The sequence below is a fragment of the Schistocerca americana genome, chromosome X (assembly GCF_021461395.2).
Source record: "Schistocerca americana isolate TAMUIC-IGC-003095 chromosome X, iqSchAmer2.1, whole genome shotgun sequence".
NCBI classification, from domain to species: domain Eukaryota; kingdom Metazoa; phylum Arthropoda; class Insecta; order Orthoptera; family Acrididae; genus Schistocerca; species Schistocerca americana.
The window spans coordinates 946,629,260-946,643,178 of record NC_060130.1 but is presented as its reverse complement, the minus strand read 5'-3'; the positions used below and the strand labels follow the sequence as shown (position 1 = coordinate 946,643,178).

At 40.2% G+C, this 13,919-nt stretch overlaps 1 protein-coding gene across 1 annotated transcript in view; it reads right to left on the bottom strand.

The window, feature by feature from the left end:
• Nucleotides 1-13,919, bottom strand: part of LOC124556419 (dynein axonemal heavy chain 5) — an 876,134-nt gene that overhangs the window by 803,851 nt on the left and 58,364 nt on the right. Inside the window, exon 3 of the mRNA XM_047130377.1 lies at nt 398-509. Within this exon, the coding sequence (XP_046986333.1) occupies nt 398-509 (112 nt within the window). The remainder of the gene's footprint in view (nt 1-397; nt 510-13,919) is intronic.

Below are 13,919 nucleotides of genomic sequence, written 5' to 3'. Positions count from 1 at the left end.
CTGTTACCGTATAGATAATAGCGTTGTAGATTTTGCTTGACCAGAGTTATGAAAACAACGGATAATCGATACGATGTTGGCCATGCGGAGAAGTGAACTCTTCCTGCTCGTGAATTAGTTCTCATCTGCTTCAGTGAGGTATATTTGAACGAAATAAAACAAAAGGATGACGACACACGTCTATGAATATTGGCCATAACACTACGCGGAACCGAGGAATGTTCATTGAAGTTTCAGTCCTGTACGGTGCAGTAAGTTTTCTATCGATTATAATGACTGAACATTACACAGATATTTCCACGTGTCTACAGTTTGGAGATGAAATGTTAATCTACTTCTTATCTCGTTGGGCATTTACTTAAAAATAAACTATCCGGTAGGAGTCGAAGACGTTGACCTTGTCTTACCGCTTCCGCTGTGGCGGGCATCTCTGGCTCCTCCACTTCTTGAAAGAACCACAGCAGCTTGTTCCTCATGTGTGGAAGGAATAACTGATTTATCTCGTCCAGCTGTAAAGAAAATCTGTATTTAAGTATTTTAATAATTATGTGACTTAGATAGTAAGTATAGGCATAAAGGAAAGATAAAAACCTAATTTATTATATGCTAAGGTATTTCGTTTTGGGAGGTGGATTGGTGGTAAAGGACATCAATAGCAATGCGGGGTTCCTGTGAAAATTGTAGTTTTTGTATGTAAGTTTCGTAACAGAGTCAGAGAATTCCTGTCAACAGAATAACAACAGAATCAGCAGAAGAGTGTTGGCAAGGCAGTAATAGCAGCCACTGGAAAACTACCATTTCAAAGTTGCTGTGGCTAATAAGGCATGACGACTGTGCTAAATAGATCTTCTCCCTTACTTTTCTCTCTCCTGTGGATTACTCGCATAGATACATCTGTGACAGTTCTCATAGAAGTAGAGTTTGGCGTTACTATCTCATGGCCTGCCCAACGTCTTCTTGGTGCTGCTTTGTTCATCCGTCTAAAAAAATAAATAAATAAATAATAAAAAAAACGTTTCCAAGGCATCTGCCTACAAACAGCTGAAGTCCTCGTCTTAATTTTCTTGTCTATCATTTTTGAGATGAAAGTATAGGCCATCTGTAACTGTAAAGAATGATTTGAATAGAATTTCAGTGCCACTTGCTCTTATTTTATACACGACGGGTTTCCACCGCCGAAGGCTACTATCAAGTACGGCTATCTAAAGCGTCGTGAAGCTATTTTGGCGCAAGGCGCTCTACATTGAGCCTGAATAGATTCACGACGTTTCAGATAGCCGCCAGTCGTGCATGGAATGAAAGTGCCTAATCGAATAAATCTGTTCTTGAAAGTCTCTTCGGGTTTCCTGCCGGATCCTAAAATCAGCTTGATTCAATATTTCGGCGAGCCAACTGTCCGTCATCTTCAGGAGAACGCTGCTTCTGCTGATGAGTCCCGCTGTTCTCTGTCGCCACATTGTCCACTACGACTCATTAAAAAACCGCACCTCTAAATAATTTCTCATTGTGTGTATATCATCGCGTTTACACCAGCACACAGTCACAGGTGCGGTATCGCAAACAATGTGTCTGCTTTCACCTTTGACGTATATTCTTCAGCCACATATCTGGATCTAGAGTGTACTGAGACCATTAAGCAGAGCAAGCTCTTCGTATTGCATATGTGCACACAAAAGAATTTAAAGGCTTAAGAAACTGAATGTTACTTTCTGTAAGTTTTCACTCCGGAGGGGTCAAGAAACTATTTACTTATCCTCATATTAAGTCAAGGTGCGGATACATTCCTCACACACAGAAAAAAGCTATTATACCTTACGGGTCCGTAAATCTTTTTCCGTCTGATAATTCATTTTCCACATCCTTCACAGAGGATAAATTATGGGAAACGCTCAAAACTGACTGTACCACATAAAATTTCGCTTTTTTTTAAATGTGCAACATGTATTCTTAATTATACCTCGTTAAGTTGAAATTATTAGGTTTCACCACGTGTGTTTTGTGTTGCATTTCATTGACGGCAATGTTGAAAAATATTGAGAGGACTCATTTCATTCCGTTACACATAAAAGTAGCATCAACTGTTTAAGATTAAATGATCATTGCGGACTTCGCGAGCACTGTTTACTAGTTGTGACGTAGCAAATTATTACGAGTTGTCATCTAACATTTAGCCTCGCATCTACGATATTCCCGAACCGGGCAAACAATTGATAGTGGCGGCCCCCACCCCACCCTCCCCCTCGAGCGTATGAAATAGGATGTCAGAAATATACACAAAAAATCGGTTTTTCAAAAAATGTTCATTTTCTAGCGCACATCTCTCTGAAGAGTTTGATATATAAAATATATATCTTCGAGGAAATGTAAGATATATTATTTGGTCTTAAGTGTGCCAAAGTGCAGTACCACGCATCTTGACACAGCATTCCCACGTCACTGTATTTAGCTCTGTGGAATTCAAACGAATATATTTTGCAATGGAGATACCAAACCTTTAATCAGGACAGCGAAAATTAAAATATTCTGTGGTGTCTCTCCTGCTCCTAATCGGCCGGTCTGACATCCTACCCCCCTTAAAAAAAACTTACAGTTAGTACTGGATGGGATTATTTGTGACCGGGAGAATAAGAACTCTTCAGAAAATTTGAACTTTCTATTGCCTGCTATCAAATAATTTCCCCTTGTGTGTGACATAAAATTAAATGCAGGAAACATAAAAGCAGTAAAGACAAGAAACAAGCAAGTCAGTATACATTTCCTAAATCCTTAGGTCCAAGATATTTTTTCTTTTTTCTCTCTAATCTTGCTGCAGCATTATACGGCGTGCTTTCCTTTCTGCGAAATAATCTATTACCTCATCAGAGTTCGTCAAAAAGTATTGCTACACGAAAAGTCAAAATATCGTAGTCTGATACTGAAAAGACTGTTAATACGAACATTGCCCATGTTTGCTGTGGTTTCTCGATTTGATTACGCCTATTTTGTTCCAGTCTGCTAGATAAAACGAAATAGACCTTTCTAATAATGCACCAGTTGTGACACACGTGAAATAAGCGAGACTGTTTTGGCACAAATGGTCATTTTTATCTATCTGATTTACACAAATAACAGAACAGAATATAATTCACGAAGTACCAATATCAAATGCCTATTACGCCTACTACAAGCAAAACGTTTTATGTTAGGAAATAGTTTCACATTTCATTTATATGCTCCAATGTCTCAAGCATGAGATTGAAAAGTAGTAGTAGTAGTAGTTGTACGAAATCTTTATGTAACTTTGGAATCATCATATACTTCCTTATGATTTGTGTGATGCCCCATTTCTTTTCCTTCCTCGTTCTGACAGACAATCTTGTCATTAATAATTCTGTAACTATTGCTGCCACTGTCAAAACTTATTCTTCGCTTAACTTCGCTGACCCTGCCAGAATTACCGGTTCAGTTGTAATGTGTTTATTCTCCGGTTAGGCGTTATTATGTGTTCGCACAATGCATTTTCCGCGCTATTCCGAGAATAGAACTTAAGTGGCTGCTAACTCGGACTGTACAACTTGCCCTCAGTGGTACGGCGTTCTGGTACAAATTTCCTGTCATAATTTCATTTCCTTGAAAACACCGAGAAGATAATATGTAATTTTTCTTACTTGTTATTCCTGTTAGTCGGTTATTTCCACTGCGGTAGTCTGGATGTATGGATTTCGCTAATAATTACAACAACGCTTGTCACTGGCACACCCAAACAACCACATAAACAAACAGGGATTGGCATTTACCCGAATGGGTTTATTTGGTTCAGCTCGTATAGCCCTGTCCCCTTTGTCTGCGGGAAAGTTTTTTGTTTCAAAAAGACTGTGATTCCCCTGGCTGAGACGTCACGTACATTATGAACGCATTCAAAAATCAACTTATGATTCGTTCGACTTAGAACATGCTCAAAAATGTACGAAAACCAACAGGGATGCGTTTTAAAATTATATGAACATTCGGTAGACTAACGTGTGCTGGACGCTAGGAGCTTTCTGATACAAGGTTTTTCTTCAAGAATATCAGTTTGCCTCCCCCCCCCCCCCATACCCCCCCATACCCCCCCCCCCCCAATCTGAAATTGCTGCCCGGGGCACATACTCCGAATTTTCCCCCCTGGATCCGGCCCAGCTTGCATTGAAAGGGTAGCTTCCCGCGGAGCAGGGAGGAGAGCAGATTTTGGCCATCACGCTAGCACCGCTGACGCTGACTACCGGGCCGAAGGAGCAGTATACTTGCTTAACGCTGGGTGCAACACTTTACACATGCTCTGAATGAATCTGAAGAAGTACTACTAAATATTAATCGCTTTTTTACACACTTAGTATATCAAATTCTAGGATAACACAACCACATTGTCAACCTTTCAAATCAGTAACTTCAATACTCCCGGAGATATGAATTTGTACCTAAAACACATACACTACTGGCCATAAAAATTGCTACACCAAGAAGAAATGCAAATGATAAACAAATATATCATACTAGAACTGACATGTGATTACATTTTCACGAAATTTGGGTGCATAGGTCCTGAGAAATCAGTACCCAGAACAACCACCTCTGGCCGTAATAACTGCTTTGACACGCCTGGGCATTGAGTCAAACAGAGCGTGGATGGCGTGTACAGGTACAGCTGCCCATGCAGCTTCAACACGATACCACAGTTCATCAAGAGTAGTGACTGGCGTATTGTGACGAGCCAGTTGCTCGGTCACCATTGACCAGACGTTTTCAGTTGGTGAGAGATCTGGAGAATGTGCTGACCAGGGCAGCAATCGAACATTTTCTGCATCCAGAAAGGCCGTACAGGACCTGCAACATGTGGTCGTGTATTATCCTGCTGAAATGTAGGATTTCGCAGGAATCGAATGAAGGGTAGAGCCACGGGTCGTAACACGTCTGAAATGTAACTTCCACTGTTCAAAGTGCCGTCAATGCGAACAAGAGGTGACCGAGACGTGTAACCAATGGGACTCCATACCATCACGCCGGGTGATACGCCAGTATGACGATGACGAAAACACGCTTCCAATGTGCGTTCACCGCGATGTCGCCAAACACGGATGCGACCATCATGATGCTGTAAACAGAACCTGGATTCATCCGAAAAAATGACGTTTTGCCATTCGTGCACTCAGGTTCGTCGTTGAGTACACCATCGCAGGCGCTCCTGTCTGTGATGAAGCGTCGAGGGTAACCGCAGCCGTGATCTCCGAACTGATAGTCCATGCTACTGGAAACGTCGTCGAACTGTTCGTGCAGATGGTTGTTGTCTTGCAAACGCCTCCATCTGTTGACTCAGGGATCGAGACGTGGCTGCACGATCCATTACAGCCATGCGGATAAGATGTCTGTCATCTCGACTGCTAGTGATACGAGGCCGTTGGAATCCAGCACGGCGTTCCGTATTACACTCCTGAACCCACCGATTCCACATTCTGCTAACAGTCATTGGATCTCTACCAACGCGAGCGGCAATGCCGCGACACAATAGACCGCAATCGCGATAGGCTACCATCCGACCTTTATCAAAGTCGGAAACGTGATGGTACGCATTTCTCCTCCTTACACGAGGCATCACAACAGCGTTTCACCGGGCAACGGCGGTCAACTGCTGTTTGTGTATGAGAAATCGGTTGGAAACTTTCCTCACGTCAGCCCGTTGTAGTTGTCGCCATTGGCGCCAACCTTGTGTGAATGCTCTGAAAAGCTAATCATTTGCATATCACAGCATCTTCTTCCTGTCGGTTAAATTACACGTCTGTAGCACGTCATCTTCGTGGTGTAGCAATTTTAATGGCCAGTAGTGTAGTATCAATTGATACTACAACCAGGAAGATAGGTTCATACAATTTCAGTGTCGAATGAACTTTAACAGCAGCAGTGTAAAACACGCGCGAGAAAGACCCACGCGTGTGCAGATATATTTTTGAACAGAACCGATAGAAGGAAGACTTAAATCCAGTGCAGATACAGTGACTAATGTTAGCAGAGGGACAGGACATAGGAGGCACAGAGGACAGCGAACTACAGGAACTCCGACGAAAGCAGCGGGGAGCAGCGTCCGTAGCAGATCGGCAGCAGGAACGGTTGGCAGCCGTGGAAGGTGCTGTGGGGTCTCAGAAGCTCGACCGGAGCTGGCAGCCTTTGGCGGATAAACTCGCGGTAGCATCTCGTGGAGAAAAAGCTAGTACTGTTTTGCTTCGTTTGGTGTGTGAGTGTGGAAGGAAACTGGTCAACATGGAGAAAAGTGATAAGCCTGTAATAAGTGAAAGGAAGGAGGATGTAAATTTTGATGATTCAATACTTGCAGTTTTTATAAAAATTCAGATATCTGACACTTATAGGTCAAGTGATGAGCAAAACGCGGTGGAAGCTGATGTTAAGTTGGCATCAGGTCTTGTAGAGAAAATAAAAAGAAAGTTAAGCTGTGAAGTTGGTGGAAAAGATAAGTACTCCTATTCAAGAAATAAGTAGGAAACAGACACGTAGTCCTAATGTTAAATTAGTACTATTTACGTTCACTGGTTCGAAAATAGAGCTAGCATTAGAGGCTGGTGAGCGCAAAGGTATCATTGCAAACATGTTCCGAAACATTATGCATTATGGAACAGATGGGGGGTATTAATAGTAAAATAAATTAACTTGGGTCCGATGTGGATAGTAAAATGATTGGATTAGTTTCAGAAATTAATCGGGGGTTTATAAAACAATCAGAACAGTTTGATAATATACTGAAAAATTTTAAATACGGAACTCAGGGGGAAGTGGATCACAGAATTTCAGGCTTAAGTGATTCTGTAAAAAATGAGATAGTACAGCTTAATGAAAGCGTGAAACGACAAATTTGCTACGCGAAACAAGAATGTAAGAACGATATTGTAGCAGTAAACGGTAAACTAACTACCCATATAAAGCAAGTTGTTAAAGGCAGTAAACAGCTAGGTGAACAGTTAAGAGCAGACTTGAATAAAGTACAGGCCCAAGTAGATCATGTTGAAAAGCAGTATAATGAGGATCATAAAATTCTGGCTGATAAAACTGAGGAGGAAAGTGACAAATGTACATTGTTTGGAGGGCATGTGTGTGCAAGGATAACTGATTTAGAAACTAACTTGTCAGAATTTAGTACAGAAGTGAATGGCAGACTGTAAGAACATGGCATTAGACTAACAAATGTAGAACAGAGAATTGCTAACAGCAGTGGTCATGTAATAATACATAGTGTTGCAGAATCATCTGAAATTGCCTATGTTTAAACATATACAGTGTTTGAGATTTGATACCAATAATAGTTTACATCCCAAAATGTTCTGGAGTGATTCTGAGGATGTGTTGTCTAGCCCATGGAATGACAAACAGAAAATACGCTTTGTAATATCTAATCTTGTGGGAGAAGCTCGTGTTTTGGAAAAATTAGCTTTAGACAAATATGCCAGCATGGGGATATTCAAACAAGCTTTGTTTGAGGAATACTGTGGTAAAAGAAAACAGATGGCACTATTAAAGAGGTTTTTGTCAGGTGAAAAAATTAACACAAAGAAAGAACGGTATTAAGAGATTTGTGCAGAAGTGGGTACTATTTTGTCTTAATTGACTACCACGTTAGAAAGGGAACAAATTATAGTGGGGTTACAAAACAAGTTGCCTTTTTACTGCAGAAATAAGATAATTAATACACCCAGGGAGGACATTAACAGGTTCAATGGTTATTTGGAAAGGTAAAAGAATTTTTTGAAGGAAGAGGACAATAATAATAGAGATTATACGGCTCCTACTAGGCAAAATGAAGTACAAGTAAACAGAGTAGGTGTGCAGAAATATAAATATCACAGAGGAAGGTCCAGAGGACGAGGGGGTTTTACTGGCTATAGAAATTATGACAGTTATCAAAACCAGCTACCAGCTGAGAGGGCAGAACACCATTCTAGACAATCGAATGGACGGAAAGTTACGGCTAACGGCGAGTAGGCGATGAGGAAAACTAATAGCAGTCTGTAATGGTGCTAGCATTTGCAGACTGCCAGAACGTAACTTAAATCCGCTAGCAAATCCCTTTGTAACCCAGCAACCGGCACAGCAACACATTGGTGGTAGACGTACTATATACATACCGGTGGAAACGACTTGTCACTAGTAGGCGGATTAATGAAAGCTGCCCCAATTAAAGAGGAAGAAGACTCCATAAATGTGTGTGTTATTTCCGCAGAAGGAATAGTACTCGTCGGTCGTGAGGTAGTACGGGATTTATTGGAAGAACCAAATTCTGAAACTGTTGAGGAATAAAAAAAATGGTTCAAATGGCTCTAAGCACTATGGGACTTAACATCTGAGGTCGTCAGTCCCTTAGACTTAGAACTACTTAAACCTAACTGACCTAAGGACATAACACACATCCATGCCCGAGGCAGGATTCGAATCTGCGATCGTAGCAGCAGCGCTCTTGAGGAATCATCAGGACAACCGATAACAGGGGTTGCAGTCTTTGGCGAAAAAGTTTCTTGCTTACTTGATTGTGTTTCAGATGTATGTGCTTTGTAAATGTTATTCCCAATCGGAAAGAAATAATTATTATGTCTATCTCCAGAATAAACATTGCAGTAGCCCGAGTTGTTGGCAATATTATTTCCTTTTCGTTTTCGTGTTGTCAGCCTAGCTCTTCTTCATTCAGAGCTTTTGCTATCACCTGTTCTTTCTTCACTATCTTGTCTGTGCAGTGAACATAGTGTTTTGTAGGAGATAAAGTGTTATTAACAAACTATTTTTGAACAAATTTCAGTACTACTGAGTACAATACTCAATAGTGGATGAGGAATGAGAGAGGAGAATATGTCAAAGTTTTGTACAATAAGGTAATGTAAAATGTAAGTGTGACGAAATGTGCTTAAGCCTATTTCAGACCGGAGGGAGTACTGTTATGATTGTCAATGTACAAAGACCAGAGATTTCGTACAGAGATGAAGGTAACACATGTCGTGTATTTTATGACAACTGCAAACTGAGGCAGTTATTGTAAATGTTTTCAGTAACTTTTCATTCATTGTGTACTTGTCTATACTATGTAAAGCTTATGAAACAGTAGGTGCTAGCCTTAATATGTAAAGATTTTCTGAAGTTGAGAAATGTATCTATTAGTATTTGACAATAAAGCTGGAATGATTTATGATCAGAAGCAAAGAACTTATATAGTAAAGATAGATGCTTGAGTGAATTTGAGTCTAAAGTGCCTTATAATGATTGCTGTTTGGGAATTTGAGTTGAATAAGGATAGGGGTGGTTACAGAACCATTTACTATTGATTAGTAAAGGTTAGTTCACTTTTTACTGAAAATTTTTTTCTGAAGAAGAGTTTATTCTGAATGTTACTTTGATGGAGTAATGTTATTACTGGGTCTGTTAAGTCAATAAAAGCTAGAAAACTGTTTGTAAATGTACCAATTATGACAAGTAACAAATAGTGTACTTATTTGAAAGAAACATGTACAACATTATTCATTAGAGGAAGCAAAGTAATGATTGTTTGCCTTAGACGTACTGTATTTTGCAGGTACGTCCAATACGGAAAATGGATACGAGACTTATTTGAACCTCACAGATGAGCGGACATTGATGTTAATGAAGTACCCAGGTGCGGAATAGTTGCAAGAATAAATGTGAAAAGAACTCCCTATGCTGTTTCATCTAAAAGTAGTTACTGAATATATACAATTATTATAGACGCTCATCACAGCGAAAAAATTTGTGAAAGGTAGTAAATGGTTCCTCGTCTTATAGTAGCGTCGAATACGACTAGTACGCCAACAATAGCGCTTTTTGTGAGTAGCCTGTGAAAAAGTGTACTTAGATAAACGAGAGATGCCGTCCATAGTCTTCTACATAGTGTAGATTAGGTAATGTTCAAAAAGTTTTTTCTTATGAATGCTCACCATATCGAATTTCGGGAATAGCTTAAATTTGTAATGAAGGACACCCACCAAAGTTCCTTTTATATAAAGATGGTTCAGTGAAGAAATTTAGTAGGCTTTTTCATTACGAAAAATACTTTTTACAATGAAAATGAGAAAGTAAAGTTTGAAGGTGAAGGGAGCTTGAAAAAGAAATCCAATGGTATTTTTTTTTGTCAAATGGAAATTTGCTTTGTTGAAAAGAATCAGTAATTTGAGTTTTGGAAGGAAACACTTCTTTGTTAAAATTTTTGTAAATAATTTCGATGTATTGCTATCAAGTCCAATGCTTAAAATTTCCATGTACTATTGTAACACAGTAAATGTTTTGTAAATTCTCATTTTCCAAAAAGCATTTTGGCATTGAAAATTTTGTAAATAACCCGTGGGTAATTAGTTTTCATTCGTTTAGTTAAAATTATGTTGTGGTAATAGTTTTGCGTTGTATGAACCTCGAAAGAACTTGATAGTAATAAGGGATGTGTAACTTAACAAATTATTACGCGTTGTCATCTTGCCCTGAAAGCGTGGCTTGCCATGTAGCCGGGAGGACAGCAGATTTTGGTTCTCACGCTGGCACAGCTGACGCTTGGTTCTGGGCCGAGCTAGAGAGCCTATATAAGGCTCTCTAGGCCGAGCCAGCCGTGTACTTGCCTAACGCTGCGTGCAACATGTTATACATATTCTCTATGAATCTGAAGAGGTACTATTAAATATTAATCGATCTTTTACACACTTAGTATATTAAATTCTATGATAACAACCATACTGTCAAAGTTTCAAATCAGTAATTTCAGTACTTTCGAAGATGTAAATTTGTACCTAAAACACATAATAACCGTGCTGGCATTGTGAAACTGAGTTAGGGACTGTAATGTTTTCATCTATGTTATCAACTGAAACTACAACCAAGAGGATAAGTTCATATAATCTAATTTTCTGGAATTTTCTTTAGTTTCGCTATCAAAAATTTCTGACGTAATTAAACGTACTTTAGAAAATTATTATATCATCGTGTTTTGGTTGTGTTTTGGAGAGACAGAGTGAGCTAATGGAGGACATGCGTGAAATGAGAATGTAATATTGCAGTAAAACTATGTAAATGTATGCTTGTGAAAGTTGTTTTGCAGTAGGGGAATTTGTGACGTTTGAGTGAGCTTAATTTTGTAAAAGTCAGCCAGAAGTGGAGTGGAGTATTAAATTTATTAGTAATTTATTTTCTGAAAAAACCGTATTTCGTATTCATTAAATTTTATTTAATTTCGGAATTACGAGATTCCTAGTCTAAATTACGTGGTGTAATACGATTTGCTGATATTAGAAACACCGTGAGTATAGAAGTGGACGAGATTATCAGATTTTCTGCTTAACATACTAGCCAGTAGGAATTTAGCATTTCCCTCGTATCTGAGCAGGAAGTTGTGCCTCAGATCTATAAGTCGATATAGCTGCTGGGTATACGTCTTCTGGTGAACGCAGATGTTAAACCATGCTGATCAAATTTGTGCCAAAATGAAAGCCGGCCGCTGTGGCCGAGTGGTTCTAGGCGCTTCAGACTGGAACCGCGCTGCTGCTTCGGTCGCAGGTTCGAATCCTGCCTCGGTCACGGATTTGTGTGATGTCCTTAGGTTAGTTAGGTTTTAGTAGTTCTAAGTCTAGGGGATTGATGACCTCAGATGTTAAGTCCCATAGTGCTTAGAGCCATTTGAACCAAAATGAAGAAATTCGAGCGTCTGATTGGTTCTCGTATCGCGAACGAAAAGCGACTCCAGTGTTGAGTATTTTGTGAAAGTTTGATGATGATTATGATGATGTTTGGTTTATGGGGCGCTCAACTGCACGGTTATCAGCGCCCGTACAAATTCCCAACCTTTGTTCAGTCCAATCTTGCCACTTTCATGAATGATGATGAAATGATGAGGGCAACACAAACATCCAATTACCAACCAGGCCGGGAATCGAACCCGGGACCCCGTCATCCAGAGGCAACAACGCTAGCCACTATACCACGAGCTGCGGACTGAAAGTTTGAGCCTTGTGAGTGATTTATTTAAGGAGATATTTGCTTGTGAACATTTCATGTCATCCATAAACGCCGCGTGGCGTGTTTCGTGCAGATAACGAGACATTATGGCGAGAACTTCTTTACAAGGAGCTTACTGAACAACTGAATGTGTTAATTAATAAGTAGTCGTGGGTCAGTGACTAGTTTAAGAGGTTTAAAACATTGGGTCGGACTAAATATCTTCTTGCTCCCTTTGGAGTAAACTTGTTACAGAAACAGTAAGTAACATTCCATGATTGATGTCGGGATATTAAATACGGACTTGATAGCCATTTTCCTTGTTTTAAAGACAATAAACCAAATAAAAGGAGATTTTTGACATTTTTTCAAACTACTCATGCAAGAATCCCGAACGATCGATAGTTTTTAACTAAGTTTCAGCTGCTACCCATGAACTAGAGTTATGGTCTTTGCATGGTAGGTATTTAGTCGAATTTTCGTCAACGCTGCTTCTGTCGGCTCAACCAATATCTGCCATCGCAGAGTGAAGTGGCAGACAACCTAAAGCCTATCCAGGTAGTGGACAGATTGTTTGAAGGATAGTGAGAGACCAACCCGCCCTCTGCATAGTGTTAGTCACTTTCCTTGTTTCTAGTATAGTGCAGTGAAAGTGAAGACAAATGAGGATAGTGTATGTCTATTTGATGCACAGTTTAGCGCACCTTAAAGGCTATATCACTTAGTGTTTGTAGTGATAGCGATTTATAGGACGGAGGTGCCACTACAGTTTATCTTGGAAGCAACTGATCGTTATCTCAGCGAGCATGGGACTTTGAAGCCTGCTAGTTGTAACTAGGGGAGATCTAGGAGGACGAGCACGCTGCAGCTTAAGGAAGACAATTCTTCATGCATTTGACGACTGAACTAGAGTCAGTATATTACGTGAAGCTGTAATGCTGACTATATTATCGTCTGTATACTGTTGCACGAAACCTAGTTGTAGCTATACCACTTACAATGTGTGTAGGCGTCACGGGTAGCTGATTCCAGAATGAGATTTTCACTCTGCAGCGGAGTGTGCGCTGATATGAAACTTCCTGGCAGATTAAACTGTGTGCCCGATCGAGACTCGAACTCGGGACCTTTCGCGGGCAAGTGCTCTACCATCTTTCTTTTTTTTTTTTTTTTTTTTTTTTTGCAGCATTGTAAGTTTTTCAGCATTGCACTATTTTTTTTATTGTTAACCTTACCTTCGTCCAAAGGTGACCTTAACCTCATTAAAGTACACAAAAAATGTGTCACCGTGCTCCTAAATCGCATCAGGAAGGAGTTTCATACCCGGAGGACAAGTATCATCAGAAACCTCATTCAGCGGTGGAAGCCTCAAAGACTTGACCCACCCGTTAATATCGCCGGCATTCCACTTTCGTATCGACATGTGCGACTGTATTACATGGAAATGAGCTACATTCGACACAACATCGTCGATAACGGAAGCCTGACGGACAGGAAGCTTTATGACCTTCTCATGACAACAAGCCACAGGAATCGTCTCGAAGAAAAACATCCACATACACATTGGAGTATTGTATGGCGGAATGTGCACAGCGACATGTTACCATCACGCGTCATAGCCGACCGGTATCTAACAGTCAACGATAAAGTAGCAACGAATGAAAAGCTACATAAAATAGGCCTTCATCCAACGCCCCACTGTGACGCATGCGGAAGAGTCGATACGCTTATTCATAGGTTCACGTGTGGACATGCAGAAGAAATTACTACATTTCTTCGTCAACGATTGTCGGTGATAGACCGTACGACGCCCAGTGGTGTAGACCTTTTAGAGATCATTCAGCCACAAAAACTGAGATATCCACGAGCAAAAAACAACGCTGCAACGTGGATCATGGGCCACACAGCATCGTTTATTATGCAGA